Genomic DNA, 14,255 nt, shown 5'->3' with positions numbered 1-14,255 from the left:
GCAATTTTTTTTAAAAAACGATTACTTCAATGCCAACTCCGATGAGTATTGCTACAAAGCATAAGTGGAATCTACAAGGTCGGAAGATCCTAGTCATGACCAAGCCCCGCCGACCCTTGGCAAGGCCTCGGCAGGGGTCGTCGGGGCTTAGTGACCCTCCCGGGTACTCCCCCACACACCGCTGGCCATTGCCTATGAGGGCTCATAGCCCTTGCCGCTGCAACTGCAGTTACAACCGTGACTTTTATTTTTATTTTTTGGTTATTTTTTTGTTTAATTTTAATTTTTAAAAAAGTTTAACTTAATTTTTAGTTTAAAAGTCTGCGTAGCATCTAAGTGGACTAAATTTTTTTTAAAAAATTGCCATGTGGACTCACTTTTTAAAAAAAATTCCCATAATATTAAAAAAATAATAATAAATGTGACGTGTCTTGTTTGCCATAATTGACACTTAAGTGATCATTTTTTGCTGGATTTGGCACCTAAGTGATCATTTTTTGCACTTAAGTGATTCAAAAAAAATACTTGCACTAAAGTGAGCGTAATTACACAAATATTAATACTATAGGTGTCCTTTTGCCTTATTTTAAGGGTGAATTTGTTTCACGAAAAAGTCAAGATTTGAAAAATATTTTTCAAAAAATAATTACTTGTATCGCTTATAAAAATGAATGAATGAATTTTTTTTCATCACCCATGATAACGCTAGTCATAAATTGTTGTTGATAGTAAGAATATTTTTTGCTGACTAATTTTTCTTAGGAAAATAACCAATTATTTTTTAAAAGTGTTTTCCACATCTTGATTTTTTTCATGAAACAAACACACCCTAATGTTCAATTCATTAATATAGAATAATTCCACCTCCTTAATAAATTGCTCGAGGTTGTGAAAAATTCTTAATAGTTTTTCTACTGGACAATTTTTTTTTTGGTCAAACTACTGGACAAAATTATTAACATTCATAGAGGTGTAAAAAAAAAGATAGGCTTACGATATATATGATAAATATGTACTTAAATGTGTTATTCTTAATTATGGTAATCATATGCTACGTAAGAAGGAAAGTATGTAAATGGGATTCACTACTTAAGTTTCAGTTCACTAATAAAGGATAATTCCATCTCTTTAACAAAAAAATGGGGTGGAAATAGGAAAAATTTCAAATAAGGACATGAAGTGATATCATTTTCTCGAATACGGGCCTAAAGTGGATCTTATTTCAAAGAATGGCATAAAGTGTCCTTATTGTTTTAAAAAAAAGTTTGAAGTGTTCTCATTATTTCAAAGAAGAACCTAACCAAAAATATTTTCGTCATTTTACATTTTTTGAATTTTTTTCTCTTTTTCCTTCATTTTCACCGATGACCGGTCTCAAGCGATGTTCGGTCATGGGCGAGAGCTAGGCGAGGCCGCCTCTGGCCGTTAAGGGCCGGCCTCGCCTCTAGCGAGCGAGGCCGCCGGAGGATGTCACAACCCTCACTTAAGCAAGGTCATCACGACTCTCATCAAGGGGAGGCGGTTGCGATGCGAGTGGGCGAGCTCCATCAACCATAGGTGAGGCGGATCCTCACTAGATTTGGGCAAGGGTCGTCATGCCCCTGCCCAGCAAGACCTCGTCGGCCCTTGCTAGCGGCTGGTGAGCCCTTAACATGCTCTCACCCAATGGTTGGCAAAGGGTTTATGGGCCCTTGCCGACCCCAACAAAAAAAAAAAAAAGCAAAAATGAAAAGAAAAAAGGAAAAAATTTAGAAAATATAAAAGACCAAAATATTCTTAATCTTTAGGCATTTTCTTGAACTATGGTTCATTTTATGTTTCTATTTGAAAAAACGAGGGCATTTCAATTTTTTATTTGGAATTTTCAAGTGGAAATATATAAGTTGGGAATATAGCTTTCCTCTTTTGAAAGTCTTCCAACTCAGTTTGTTTGTGTTTTTTTTTTTCAACAAGAAAAAACAAATTTTCTCCCATCTTTGATATTTTCTGATTTTTCTTCCTAGACAAAAACCTAGAACCAATTTTTTCCTTTAGGCTTGGGGAAGTCGTCGTCGTCGTCGTCGTCGTCTTCTTCTTCTTGCTCCTCCCTCGCTCTCTCTGCGAAAACCACCCTCTCACTTTTCCTCATTATCTCTCTCTGCCTCTGCGTCTGCCTCCTCCTCCTCTTCTTTTTCTTCTTCTTCTTCCTCTCCCCAACCCTCACATGGCTTCCACAGCCACGGCCCCAGCCCCAGCCTCAGCCTCAGCCTCAGCCTCAGCCCATCGCTCCTCTCTCTCCTCCTCCAAGCCCACCGCCACCGCCACCGTGCTCTCTCTCCACCACTGCGTCCCCCTCCCCAAAACCCTCTCTAAAACCCTCTTCCCTCTCAAACCCTCCCTCTCTCCCCCCCACCCCCAAGCTACCCTCCTCCGCCGCCTCCTCAAAAAGCCCCCTTTCCGACTTCTTCGCCTCCGTCGACCAGCCCCACCACGCCGTCCTCGACGAGTCCGACGACAAGCCCCGCGAGGAGTGCGGCGTCGTGGGCATCTACGGCGACCCGGAGGCCTCGCGGCTCTGCTACTTGGCCCTCCACGCGCTCCAGCACCGCGGCCAGGAGGGCGCCGGCATCGTGGCCGTCCATGACAACGTCCTCCAGTCCATAACGGGCGTCGGGCTCGTGTCCGAGGTGTTCAACCAGTCGAAGCTCGACCAGCTTCCAGGGAGCTCCGCGATCGGGCACGTGCGGTACTCGACCGCCGGCTCCTCCATGCTCAAGAACGTCCAGCCCTTCGTCGCCGGGTACCGGTTCGGGTCCGTCGGGGTCGCCCACAATGGCAATCTGGTGAATTACCAGGCCCTGCGTGCACAGCTCGAGGAGAGCGGGTCGATTTTCAATACCAGCTCGGACACGGAGGTGGTGCTCCACCTGATAGCAATCTCGAAGGCGAGGCCCTTTTTCGTGCGCATCATCGAGGCCTGCGAGAAGCTCAGAGGTGCGTATTCTATGGTGTTCTTGACTGAGGATAAGGTCGTCGCTGTTAGGGACCCACATGGGTTTAGGCCATTGGTGATGGGTAGGAGGAGCAATGGTGCTTATGTTTTCGCCTCCGAGACTTGTGCTCTTGATCTGATTGAGGCCACTTATGTGAGGGAAGTGAACCCTGGAGAGGTTGTGGTGATTGATAAGGATGGGGAGCATAATCTCTGCTTGATGGCGCACCCTGAGCCAAAGCAGTGCATCTTCGAGCATATCTACTTTTCGCTGCCGAATTCGATTGTGTTTGGTAAGTCTGTCTATGAATCGAGGTCTAAGTACGGGGAGATTCTGGCCACTGAGTATCCGGCCGAGTGCGACGTCGTGATCGCGGTGCCGGACTCGGGTGTGGTGGCCGCTCTTGGTTACGCTGCGAAAATTGGCGTCCCGTTCCAACAGGGGTTGATTAGGTCTCACTATGTGGGAAGGACTTTCATTGAGCCTAACCAGAGCATTAGGGATTTCGGGGTGAAGCTTAAGCTGGCCCCGGTCCGGGGGGTGTTGGAGGGTAAGAGAGTTGTGGTCGTGGACGACTCGATCGTGAGGGGAACCACGTCATCGAAGATTGTGCGGTTGATTAGAGAGGCGGGGGCCAAGGAGGTCCACATGAGGATTGCGAGTCCACCCATAATTGCTTCCTGTTACTATGGAGTGGACACGCCGAGCCCGGAGGAGTTGATTTCCAACAGGATGACTGTGGAGGAGATACGGGAGTTCATCGGGTCGGATTCACTCGCATTCCTGTCTTTCGATAGCTTGAAGAAGTATCTGAGCAGTGACGCGCAAAACTTCTGCTATGCTTGCTTCTCGGGGAATTACCCTGTCAAGCCCACTGAGGTCAAGGTGAAGAGGGTCGGGGATTTTCTGGATGATGGCCTGAATGGAAGCATAGAGTCCATTGATGGGGGTTGGGTTAAAGCTCGGAGCGAGAAAGAAGAGAAGGTTGAGCACCCAGTTTAGTTGCCACTCCGTCGTCTTCTCCGGTGCTGTCACAACGACAAAGCTTTGTGTGATTCACGGATTTGGGGTAAGGGGTATACGAATGATTCAATTGCTTTTGCAATGGGCCTGCCTTGGCGAAACTTTGGCTTCCAAAAATCCAAAAGCCTTGATATATCGGTCCGTCTGCAGTTTTGAGAATATAAAAAATGTGTAGGATTTCTTGTTTCCGTGTTCTTGAGGGTGGGATAAGAAGATTAAAGTTTTGTTCTGATGATTATTTTTTTTAACCTCGAGTATTGCATTGTATACCAGCTTTGCTTAACTGCTGCATATTTACTTGATGAAAGAAATAGATGAAGAATTAGGCGGAGTTCTCTTCCCTTCTTTTATCTTTCTCGCTGTTCATTCAATATCACTTGCTTCAAGAATTCAGATTCGCACTCATCTTCTTGACACTGCATCGTTTCCTTCCGTCTGTAGTTTCCCCAAAAAGAAACCTGGCTTCTTTCGTTTCTTTCTGCTGCTGCTAGGGGATCAAAGGCTCTCTTTGGTCGCTAAAAGCAGTTCATATCCTTCTTGGAGCTTCTAACTAGGAGTGAACATGGCGGTAGAATCTGGAACCTAAAATCGGACAGGGAAGGAACCAGTCAGGTTGTTTCAGGTTTCATGATTTGTAGGGTAGATTTCAGATTTCAAAAATTGGAAAACATATTTCGATAGTAAGTTTCATGTTCCAGGTATACGTAACAAGTTTTTGTGATATATATTCACACGATCCTACGTTATTCCATGGCATTTGATGATGAATGTGTAATTTGAAATTGCTATTTGAGCTTCCATTTTGGGCGATGTCAATAATTGAGACTGTTACTTTATTAATGTTTCATGTCTATTCATTTGTTTAAGTATGAGTTGTGGTAAGTAGATTATAACAGTAAATTGTGGTAATTAAATATGATGATTCACTGTAATCGTTTAAGTAAGAATACCGGTAAAATCTATGTAGATCCTGGAACCCATGACATGATAAGTTTTAGATTTTATAAAATGAAAAACTTGGAACCCACTCACTCTTTTCTAACGACGATCGAAATTGTTATAAATTTTAAAACATGAGAAACGTGGAACCCGCTCACTCTTACTTCTAACGATGAGTAAAATCTCAAGTTTCAAATGTCAAAAACATGAGAAACCTGAAAACCGGCTCAATCCTACTTCTAATGATAAGCAAAATCTCATACGGTTCTTTGCTTTTTCATCAATTCAAATTGCGCCCTTCACTTGGCTCCATTCAACTGTAATATAAGACCGCTTCCTTGCGCCAGTTTTGCTTGTCGAAGTTGGCGTGCGTGAGCTTGGATGGATGGCTTCATGGGCAGTCAGTCCCTCCAATTTTATTCAGGCTTTGGCCACTGGCACCAGCAATGGAACCGTTGAGACGATGTAAATTTGGTGCGCTCTCTCAAAGATCTCAAACATCCAAGTTTTGACTAGGCCAGGTTTTGTGAACTCAACGCTCAAAGATCTTTTCACACAATTCACCGCATTCACACGGATCAAGTCCAACTCAAACTCGATAAACCCATCTTGAACGGTCTTTGAGCAGTGAAGTGAAGCTTTGAAACACTGGCAGGGAAGAAAGATCAACAGAAGCTTGCTGCTGGTTATTTGCTAGTACATGCTCGCAACCCCCTGATGAAACTGGAAAGCGACTAGGCCGTCAAATCAAAGTTCACCAGTACTCCACGAAACAAAAAGGTTGTCCGAATTTTATAATATCTTATGCTTTTTTGGATACAAGGTAAAAACAGACATGCCGAGACAGGATAAAATATGCTCTCATGGTTGTTAATAGTACATTGCGTCGATAATGCCCGCGCAGCCACCTTGCCGTCCTGTTGATGGCCATTTCCAGACGCTGCATGGGTAATTTCCTGAGGCTCATCCGGTTACAAGATTTGCAGCCTCAATGCATATCTGTATAATTGCCGCACGAAGACATCGCGGGACCAAAATGACTCCACCGAAAGAATCGTCATATCATGCAAAACTGTCCATAATTAGCCATTCTCTGCTCTGTCATAAGCATTTGATTTATGCTTTGGCGCAAAAGTGAAGCCATCCGGAACTTTACCAAGTAGCATTTCTGAAATTCGAACCTGGAGGGGCACGAAAAGTGTATCAGCTCTGATAAGCCTTACTGCTCACGGCATCTCTCCACGTAAATTTCGGGTTGGGAAAAAAGAAGAAAATCATACCCAGTCAGCTGCAGAATCAGATGCCATTAATGTCTCCAGGTCATCTCGACCATAGTAGGAGGGCAGGCGCCAATTCAGTTGCTGAGGAACAACTTCCAAAAGCCCAACCGGTACATATCTATATGTGTAGCTCAGCCACTCCAACAAGAAATGTCTAGTTGTCTCCACTCCTATAAAAGGAAGGGATTTTGCTATCGTCATCATTACTCAACAAAAGGGAAAAAGCTAGTTCTTCCTCATCTCTCCGAAGCAGTAATTTGAGTTCCCATCTTTCGGTGATCTAAAGAGATGGTCAATAAAAATGACAATACCTTTTCTGTCAGAACCCCAATGCTCAAGTCCAAAGCGAACATAATCCTTCAAAATGTTCAACCTCTCCCCAGAAGCAATATCCCAGTGTCTCTGTTCCTTGATTTCAGTGAATAACCAAGGCTGGAAAAAGATCACGAATATCACTGTCTAAACTTAGCATAATAATCTCTGACCAAAAAAAAAAAAAAAACCAAACTTAGCATAATAAAACCATGATAGAGATAACAATATGCTTGAGTTTCAAACCTTAATTAGTGCCCCTCGAGCAATCATGCACGTAGAAAGGCTGGGGCAGTCAGACTTGCGCTTGTTCCAGTCAACATAAGAAAAGATGTCCCCATTCCCCAGGACTTGCAGAGAATCGGGGGCTCTCGCAGCACACTGATAAATGTAGTCCCAATCAGCAAGCTTACTATAACGCTGCTGACGTGATCGGCCATGAATGGTAACTGCACTTGAGCCCCAGTAACCAATATCCGCAATCAGTGAGTCAATGCGGTTTTTTCCTTCAAAATAACCTGTCCTCACCTACCAATCAAACAATTTGAAAGAAAAGTTTGAAAGAAAATTCCCATACTAACCAAGGAAATAGAAAAAAGCTCAAGTACACAACATGATAAAGCATGTCAATTTGAGACCTAAGAAACAAATCATAGACACATTTTCCAATTTGATTAGATGTTACTAAGTTCATTTGTTTTAGTCCGCACAGCCTGTCAGGACTAGTGGACTACACCGATCATTCACATACCTTGACAGTGATGGGTGTTTCTACTGTGCCAGAAGCTGCTTCTATGATGGCTTTTATCCGCATTGGCTTAGTAAGAAGAGCTGATCCAGCACCCTTGTTAACGACTAGATCTATCGGGCAACCCATGTTAATGTCAATGAAATCTACTGTACACTCCTGACCTATAAGTTCAACAGTCCGTGCTACAGTGTCTGGATATGCCCCACATATCTGTACACCAAATATATCCTCAGATGAATGTCGCCTCAGCAAAGCCCACTCTGAAGCTTGACCCTGTTAAAAAATTGAGTGATCCATGAGAAACGGGATGTTTATACTTGGACAACAATGAATAACAAAAAGAAAAATGCTTATGCAACTGAGGATGGTATCAAAGATGATAATTCCCATGTCAAGATCAAAACAATCATCAAGAAACTATCACTTTAAAATGTATGAGAGGCATTTGATAAAATTCGCAACATTTAAGACATTACTTCTAGCAAAGAGAGATGAAAACCGAGCAACGTATCCAGAGCTTGACAATATCTAACATCTTCCTATTAAAAATGTTCTTGAAACTGGAGATATAAGAGCCCGCAAAAATAATTTTCGTCGATTCAATTTAACAGCATATGATTATTGAGAAAAAGCCATGGACGCATGGAAACAAATGTACTTAATGTTGACTGATAAAAGCTCCAGAATGCTAGAGCGAAAACACGAGCGTGTGGAGCATACACATCCATTCACACATACCTGCAATAGATTTGTACCCATAGCCATTTCACCGCATGTTACATCAGCCCCCAAAGATTTGCAGAGCCTTCGGAAAGGTAGATTTCCCACAGTGGTCAGAGGTGCAAGGTACAGCTTATCTCTTAAATCAATAAGCTTTTTTTCACGTGGGTTCAATTTAAGACTTCCATCATCATTCTCTATCATCATATTATCAGTGGAGGCCTTTTGTTCATTTAGTGTGTAGCTTTCTTTAGAGTCCCTCTGCAGGATATCAGTTCCTGTTGCAACAAAATCCATAAGTTCCAGAGTCATGGAAGAAAGAGAGGCCCAATGAAAATTCATCTTCACACAGAAAAAACTACCATCATCGGCATTGCCAATGGAGTTCTCCTCTTCAAGAATATTTTTTTGCTTTTTGAGGGGCCGGAGTTCATCAGCAACAGTGACATTGATGGCAGCGGCACTGTTTCCTTCAGCAACCTCCCACGGATGGTCCAAGTTAGTCAATTCGCTAGGAACCCCATCTTTACAGTCATTCCCATTAGCAACACTGCAGTCCTTTGAAGCAGGTTCTTTACTTTCCACTTCTTCCAAAATCTTTTTCACTGACTTATTGTGAACCTAAAGGAAAGGAAACAAGATTGATGTATTAACATCCAGTTCTTTTAAGTAAATACAGCAAACAAGATGGAGAAAGATTCAAGGGACAGAATAGGATTTGATCTAAATCCATAAAAAGTGAGAATGTTAGTATAGGAGCCATAGTATACTTACCATAAGGCCAAGAGATTTAAGACAAGCTTCAGACTTAGGGAGTCGCATTTTGTTCTTCCACAGCAGTTTCTGCACATCTTTCTTCAACGAATTCATTTCGAAACTTTTCTTGTGAGAATTTGGAGTAGAGGCAGAAGCAACAACTTTGTGTGTACCAGAAAATCTGCAGGCTAAACCAAAAGGGCATGGCTCCTCAGCACCCAAGAAAGGGCACTCTCCCTCCAATTCAGCTGGTTTCTTCATTTAAAAGACCAAAGGATCAATGATAAAATATCTCAAAGACAACAGTGGATATATAGTCAATAGATGACTTGTTAAGTACCTGAGCATTGAATGCTTCCAGGTCATGGCTAAAGCGGCACTTATCATTGTAACGACACGAACTTATGTCGCCAGTTTTTGCAATCTCAGGACAGAGATTTAAAGCAGATTTCTTTTCCTAAAAAATTAGAAACAGACATATCATGGTAAGAAACTAAATGAGAGGAGCAAATGGATTTTTTCTTCAATCAGAGCACTTAGAACTGAAGTGACATCTAAGGAATAAGAAACGAGCACAATCAGATTTCTCAAACTAAGAAGCAACAATTCTACAAATCAGTATTTCTACTAAAAAATCCAAAAGTCATAGTTTGAGAACTCCTGGACAAAAACTGTTAATCTCAACTGGGTCCTTTCGTCAATCATAATACAAGAATTTAGCAACAGAAAACAAATAATATCCCAAAAAAGCCAAATACTCATTCTTCCCATTCCTTTCCAACTTCAAAAGAGCTTCCTCTCAGCATCACAATGTTAACAGATCAATAAGAAAGCTTTAAAAACCATAAGCCTAAGATCTTACTGACACAACAACAAACAGAAAATTGTCAACTGGCTCCTCAGCCTAATCACAAACTCATCATCCTTATAGGTGAAGTTCAAAACCAACCCACAACTTTTAGTAGTTCTATGGAAACATTAACATCGCTGTGGCCTGTACCAGTGCACAAGATCATGTTTTCATGACTAGACCCCTCATCTTACTTGGGACAGAGTTCAGTTTTCAGGCCATGGCTCTGAGATAAGTCCACAGCAACTACATAACAGAGCACGAGATGCGCCCTCTTTTATAATCAATTTACTTTACGCAATGAGACGAAAGCGAATCAATGACCTGAGCAAGCGCTCGAGATTTTTGAACAGTGAACATAGCATTTCTCTCGGCAAAAGTATCTCCTTCCTGACCCCATTTACAAGAGAAATCCGCAAGACAAAACAAACTCAAAATCTTCACGGACAAAACTCGCGTGTACACGCACACGCTCAAAGAAATCGCGAGGAGAAGGAGAGACCTGCTGGCGTTCGCGCTTCAGCTGGCGTTTCGACTTCTTCTCCTTGACCAGCCCCGACTGCGGTGCGCTCGCCTTGGCCTCCGGAGTGGCTTCGGTGTGGCCGGAAGAGCAGGGCCTGACCGGAGGAGGCCGGAGGAACTCACTCTTCACCGGAGCTATGGCTTTGGCGACGAGCTCTTCCGGCGTTCGATGAGCTCCGTTCTCGTTCGATGCGGGGGCGTCCCCAGCAGTCTCCAGCGCAGGGAGGTCGCCGTGCTCCGCCGTGAGCTCGGCCATGGGCGGCTAGTTACGAGTCTCGGGTGCTCGGTTCAGCGTTCTCGGACTGCGTTGCAATTGGTTTAAAGAAGTGATGGGAAGGTTTTTTTCTTTTTCCGTCGGCAGTGATGCGGAGTTCGGTTTAGGGTTTCGTAGCTAGTAAGGCCGGCGTGTCATTCTTTCGGATTCGAAAAAGTAATTTTAATTAAAATATTTTTTTTATTATGTTCTCTAAATGAGTTTTAGAAAATCAAAACGCATTTGGTAACTAAATAAAATTTTTATTTCTAAAACAAAAACGTATTTGATAACTACACAAAATTTCTGTTCTTGAGAACAATTGCTCTTTCGAATTTTTGTCATTTAATTCAAATAATTACATAGTTACTTTGTGAAATTTCATTATACATTTCGAATTAATCAAAAATTAATTCATATTTATTCTATAATACATTGCATATTGAAATGTAAAAATAAATATCAAGAATCATCACGAGTCATTTTAGCCATTTATTGTGGGGTTTCATTGAACTCTTTTGAGCAAACGGACAACCGATACGAGCAACACCTTCATTTCTACAAGGAAAATACACTGCACCGCTCCGCATTGTGTGCGTTTTTGGTTCGAGAAAATCAAATTTCAATCTTAATTTATCGAAAACTTAATAATGCGAGCTTGCTAAGTGTTCACGATGATTATTTTTGTCTTTTTCCAAAAAAATTTAAAACTAGACTAAGTCTAAAGTACATAAACCTAGACAATTCACAACCAATGAAATCAAGTGTGTAATCAAAGAATCATGGAATTGATAAATTACATCATAAAACCCTAATGAAGCCATAAGGGTTTAGAGAAATGTGGTTCGAGTTCAATTGCAGAGGTGCTTATGATTTTTCCAAAAAAGAAAAAAAATTATGAAATTTAGGAAATCTAGGTCCAAATTTATGAAAATGAGGTCAAGCTAGCTTAATCTAAGTTTCTTCTACTTTTAGGGACTTTTGAAATTTTTCTTATTTTTCATATTTTTTCCAATTTTTCAATTTATTTTTATTTTTTTATGTAATATTTTATTATCTTACATATTATTCTTTGAAAATGAGACCTCGAGAACCGAAAAGAAAAAGTGAGAGATATGGGACTTCATTCTGTTTTGTGATTCTCAAAAGTGATTCTTTTTTCCGGAACCAACTTTTTTTTGTTCTTGTTTTTGCTCCAAAACTGTTTCCGAAAACAAAATTAGAATTAGAATCATTTACATTACCAAACATGATTTTCATCTTTTTGTTTTGAGGAATATAATTAAAGAACCGGAATGGTTACCATGCGGATCCTAAAATTAATATTAGGGGTCATCATGGTTTTTAGGTAAATCCGAAACTTGGAATTGAATTTGTGGGGGCATGTTTGGTTTTAGGTTCTAAGGTATGAAGGATAGGCTTCAGATTTCAAAAATTGATGAACTTATTTTGACGGGTATGTTTTAGGCGGGTGGAATTTGTAACTTGAATCCTATAATATGTGACAAGTTTTCGTGTTTTTTTTTTTTTGTATATGTCATCTTGCCGTCTTTCGATATTTCATTGCATCCGATGATAAGTGTATAATCTAGAACCATTCGTACGAGTTTTTACTTTCGATGATTTGTACGATGAGAGTGTAATCCGGAATTATTAGTATGAGCTTTCATTTTCGACGATATTCATAACAGAGACTTTTACTTTGTTAATATTTTATATTTATTTGTGTGTCTAGATATAAATTATGGTAAGTGGATTGTGACTGCAAATTGTGGTCATTATTAAAAGTGATTATTCACTGCAATCGTTTAATTGAGAATATGGGTGGAACATAGTAAATCCTGAAATCAACCATGAAACCAGTGACAGAGTAGATTTTAGGTTTCAAGATATTCAATGTAAGTTTCAAGTTCGAAAAAAATGAGGAACCTATTCCAATTGGTAAGTTTCAAGTTCCATGTGGAACCCGTGCGGAACCTAAAATTGTTCAACCTATTCACAACCCCCAACCAAATTTTACTTATTATGGTTAATATATACATAGGGTTAATAACTCGAACAATCATAAATTGGTACATTTATAATAAATTTATCTCAAATTATCTCAAACTGATACAATTATAATAAATTTACCCTACATTAGCTTCCATCAAATTTTACTTTTAAATTTACCGACGTGGATGGCACATGGTGATGTGGCAAGTCCACATAAAAATAATTTATTTTTCAAAGAATAAAAACTTAGTTGAAGTTTCTTCAATGAGCTCACGCTTGTTTATAACGCCAAAAAAAAAAAAAACCTAGTGACGGGGCTCGGATCATCATCTCCAACATTCCCTTCGATAAACCCGCCCTTCTTCCCATCGCCGGTTCCACCTTGCTTGATCGTGGTCTTGGGTTTATGTGTCACACCCCAATCCCCGGGCACGCAGCATCCGTATCAAATCGCCCCTCGGGTCATAAAGAATAGTGTCTCAAGTATGCTATTGACCCACGATACTTTACTATGCATACGGAAACGTACAATACTCTCAGACAATAAAAGTGACAATGATAGAAAATGAAGAAGCACATTAACTCAAAAACATCGTTTTGTTTACAATTCGTCCTATGCCAATAGAGACAATACACAAATTGGCTCTATACTTCGGAACGAGTAAGGTTAACTCGTATCTACTCCGAACAAGAGGCTACGTCACCCTCATTCTCAACATCAACTCCCAAGGAAACCATAAGCTTCATCACTTCAGGCCTAAAAATGTCACCCATGACGGGGTGAGATATAATCTTAGTGAGTCAATACCTAAGCCCGGCTAAGGCGTTGATTCGTCCATAATATCCTATCAATCAATCACTTAGCACAAGATAGGTATATCAATCACAAGCAACTTACCCACCGCGATATCATGCATATTGCAACATGAATACAACATATTATCATGTCAACTCAAAGCTATCGTTGAGGCATTCAAATAATCGTAATGCATCTAAGCATCGATTAAACATTGGACACCACACGAGGCCATTTATTAATGATGATTCGTGTGGTTGATACGGTTAGATCCACGCAACACAATGCTAAAATCTATTAATACGATCCACACAACACAATGTTGTGGTCGTCATATGGTAAGCCGGGCATCGTCCCATTTCCCCTCGGTGACGACGGCTACAAGTGATAACCTAATATCTCAAGTAGGCAATCCCTAAGAAGCATCGGCCTGTCACAAGCTACGACCGGCATCCGACGATCCATGACACAACATAGAAGGTCGGGTAATCGACGAGTCGCATAGTTCATGCCATAGACACGACACGAACTCGCCGGGCCACTGTTGACACCTAATTTTGGTGATCCCACATTGTTATTATTATTCGTTAAATAAGAATACGTCTAATTTATTTTTGTTTTATTACAAAATAGAAAAATTAAAAAAAAATAATAAATATATATAACGAATTTTAAAAGAAAGAAAGAGAAAGAAAAGAAAAGAAAAACGAAATGATAAGCTATTGAATATGCGTATTTTCTTGTTGTACTATAGAAATAAAACAAAAATCCAAAATCAAATTTTATTTTATTATTTTATTTCATTTTTTTTTAAGAAAAAAGAAAAAAAATATAAAATCGGAACGGAGCCCGTGCACTAGCCCGCTCGTGGCCTTTACATTTTACACGGCCTCCTTCATTTTTCCAACTGAACCAGGCCCAAACGTCCCTTTTCTTTTCCCCACTGGCCCAAGCTTCTCTTCTTTTTATTTTCTCCCGGGGGCCCAAGCAAATGGCCCACTTATTCTTTTATTTCCCTTGAGCCCCTTCCTACACGTGAACTTCTCCCTCACAATCACCATACACTCACCTGCACACACTCACGTC

The 14,255-nt window shown here is 40.8% G+C and overlaps 2 protein-coding genes across 2 annotated transcripts; one reads left to right on the top strand and one right to left on the bottom strand.

Annotated features, from left to right (window-relative positions):
* The first annotated feature begins 2,183 nt into the window (after window positions 1-2,183).
* Window positions 2,184-4,345, top strand: LOC115742042 (amidophosphoribosyltransferase, chloroplastic-like). Its single transcript, XM_030676122.2, is given in 2 exon segments — window positions 2,184-2,278; window positions 2,280-4,345. Coding segments are annotated over 2 exon segments (1,770 nt in total). The 5' UTR covers window positions 2,184-2,203; the 3' UTR covers window positions 3,975-4,345.
* A 1,290-nt stretch (window positions 4,346-5,635) lies between these two features.
* On the bottom strand, window positions 5,636-10,456 carry LOC115742023 (tRNA-dihydrouridine(47) synthase [NAD(P)(+)]-like). Its single transcript, XM_030676092.2, has 10 exons — window positions 10,106-10,456; window positions 9,094-9,210; window positions 8,772-9,008; window positions 8,360-8,618; window positions 8,016-8,275; window positions 7,278-7,550; window positions 6,773-7,054; window positions 6,526-6,646; window positions 6,215-6,384; window positions 5,636-6,115 (listed from the first exon to the last, which is right to left on the bottom strand). The coding sequence occupies exons 1-10, from the start codon at window positions 10,379-10,381 to the stop codon at window positions 6,017-6,019; spliced, it is 2,094 nt and encodes a 697-aa protein (XP_030531952.1). The 5' UTR covers window positions 10,382-10,456; the 3' UTR covers window positions 5,636-6,016.
* Window positions 10,457-14,255: the final 3,799 nt, after the last annotated feature.

This window comes from Rhodamnia argentea, chromosome 5 (genome assembly GCF_020921035.1).
Source record: "Rhodamnia argentea isolate NSW1041297 chromosome 5, ASM2092103v1, whole genome shotgun sequence".
Lineage (NCBI taxonomy): Eukaryota > Viridiplantae > Streptophyta > Magnoliopsida > Myrtales > Myrtaceae > Rhodamnia > Rhodamnia argentea.
The sequence above is the reverse complement of the archived record's forward strand: the minus strand, read 5'-3'. Positions and strand labels throughout refer to the sequence as shown.

What these genes read in the sequence shown, in the direction of transcription:
- LOC115742023 (XM_030676092.2), bottom strand. Translation starts at nt 10,381, where the DNA reads ATGGCCGAGCTCACGGCGGAGCACGGCGACCTCCCTGCGCTGGAGACT. An exon ending in TGGAAGCATTCAATGCTCAG is followed by an intron (nt 9,009 to 9,093) that starts GTACTTAACAAG and finishes TTTTAAATGAAG; the next exon opens with AAACCAGCTGAATTGGAGGG. An exon ending in AAACACCCATCACTGTCAAG is followed by an intron (nt 7,055 to 7,277) that starts GTATGTGAATGA and finishes TTTGATTGGTAG; the next exon opens with GTGAGGACAGGTTATTTTGA.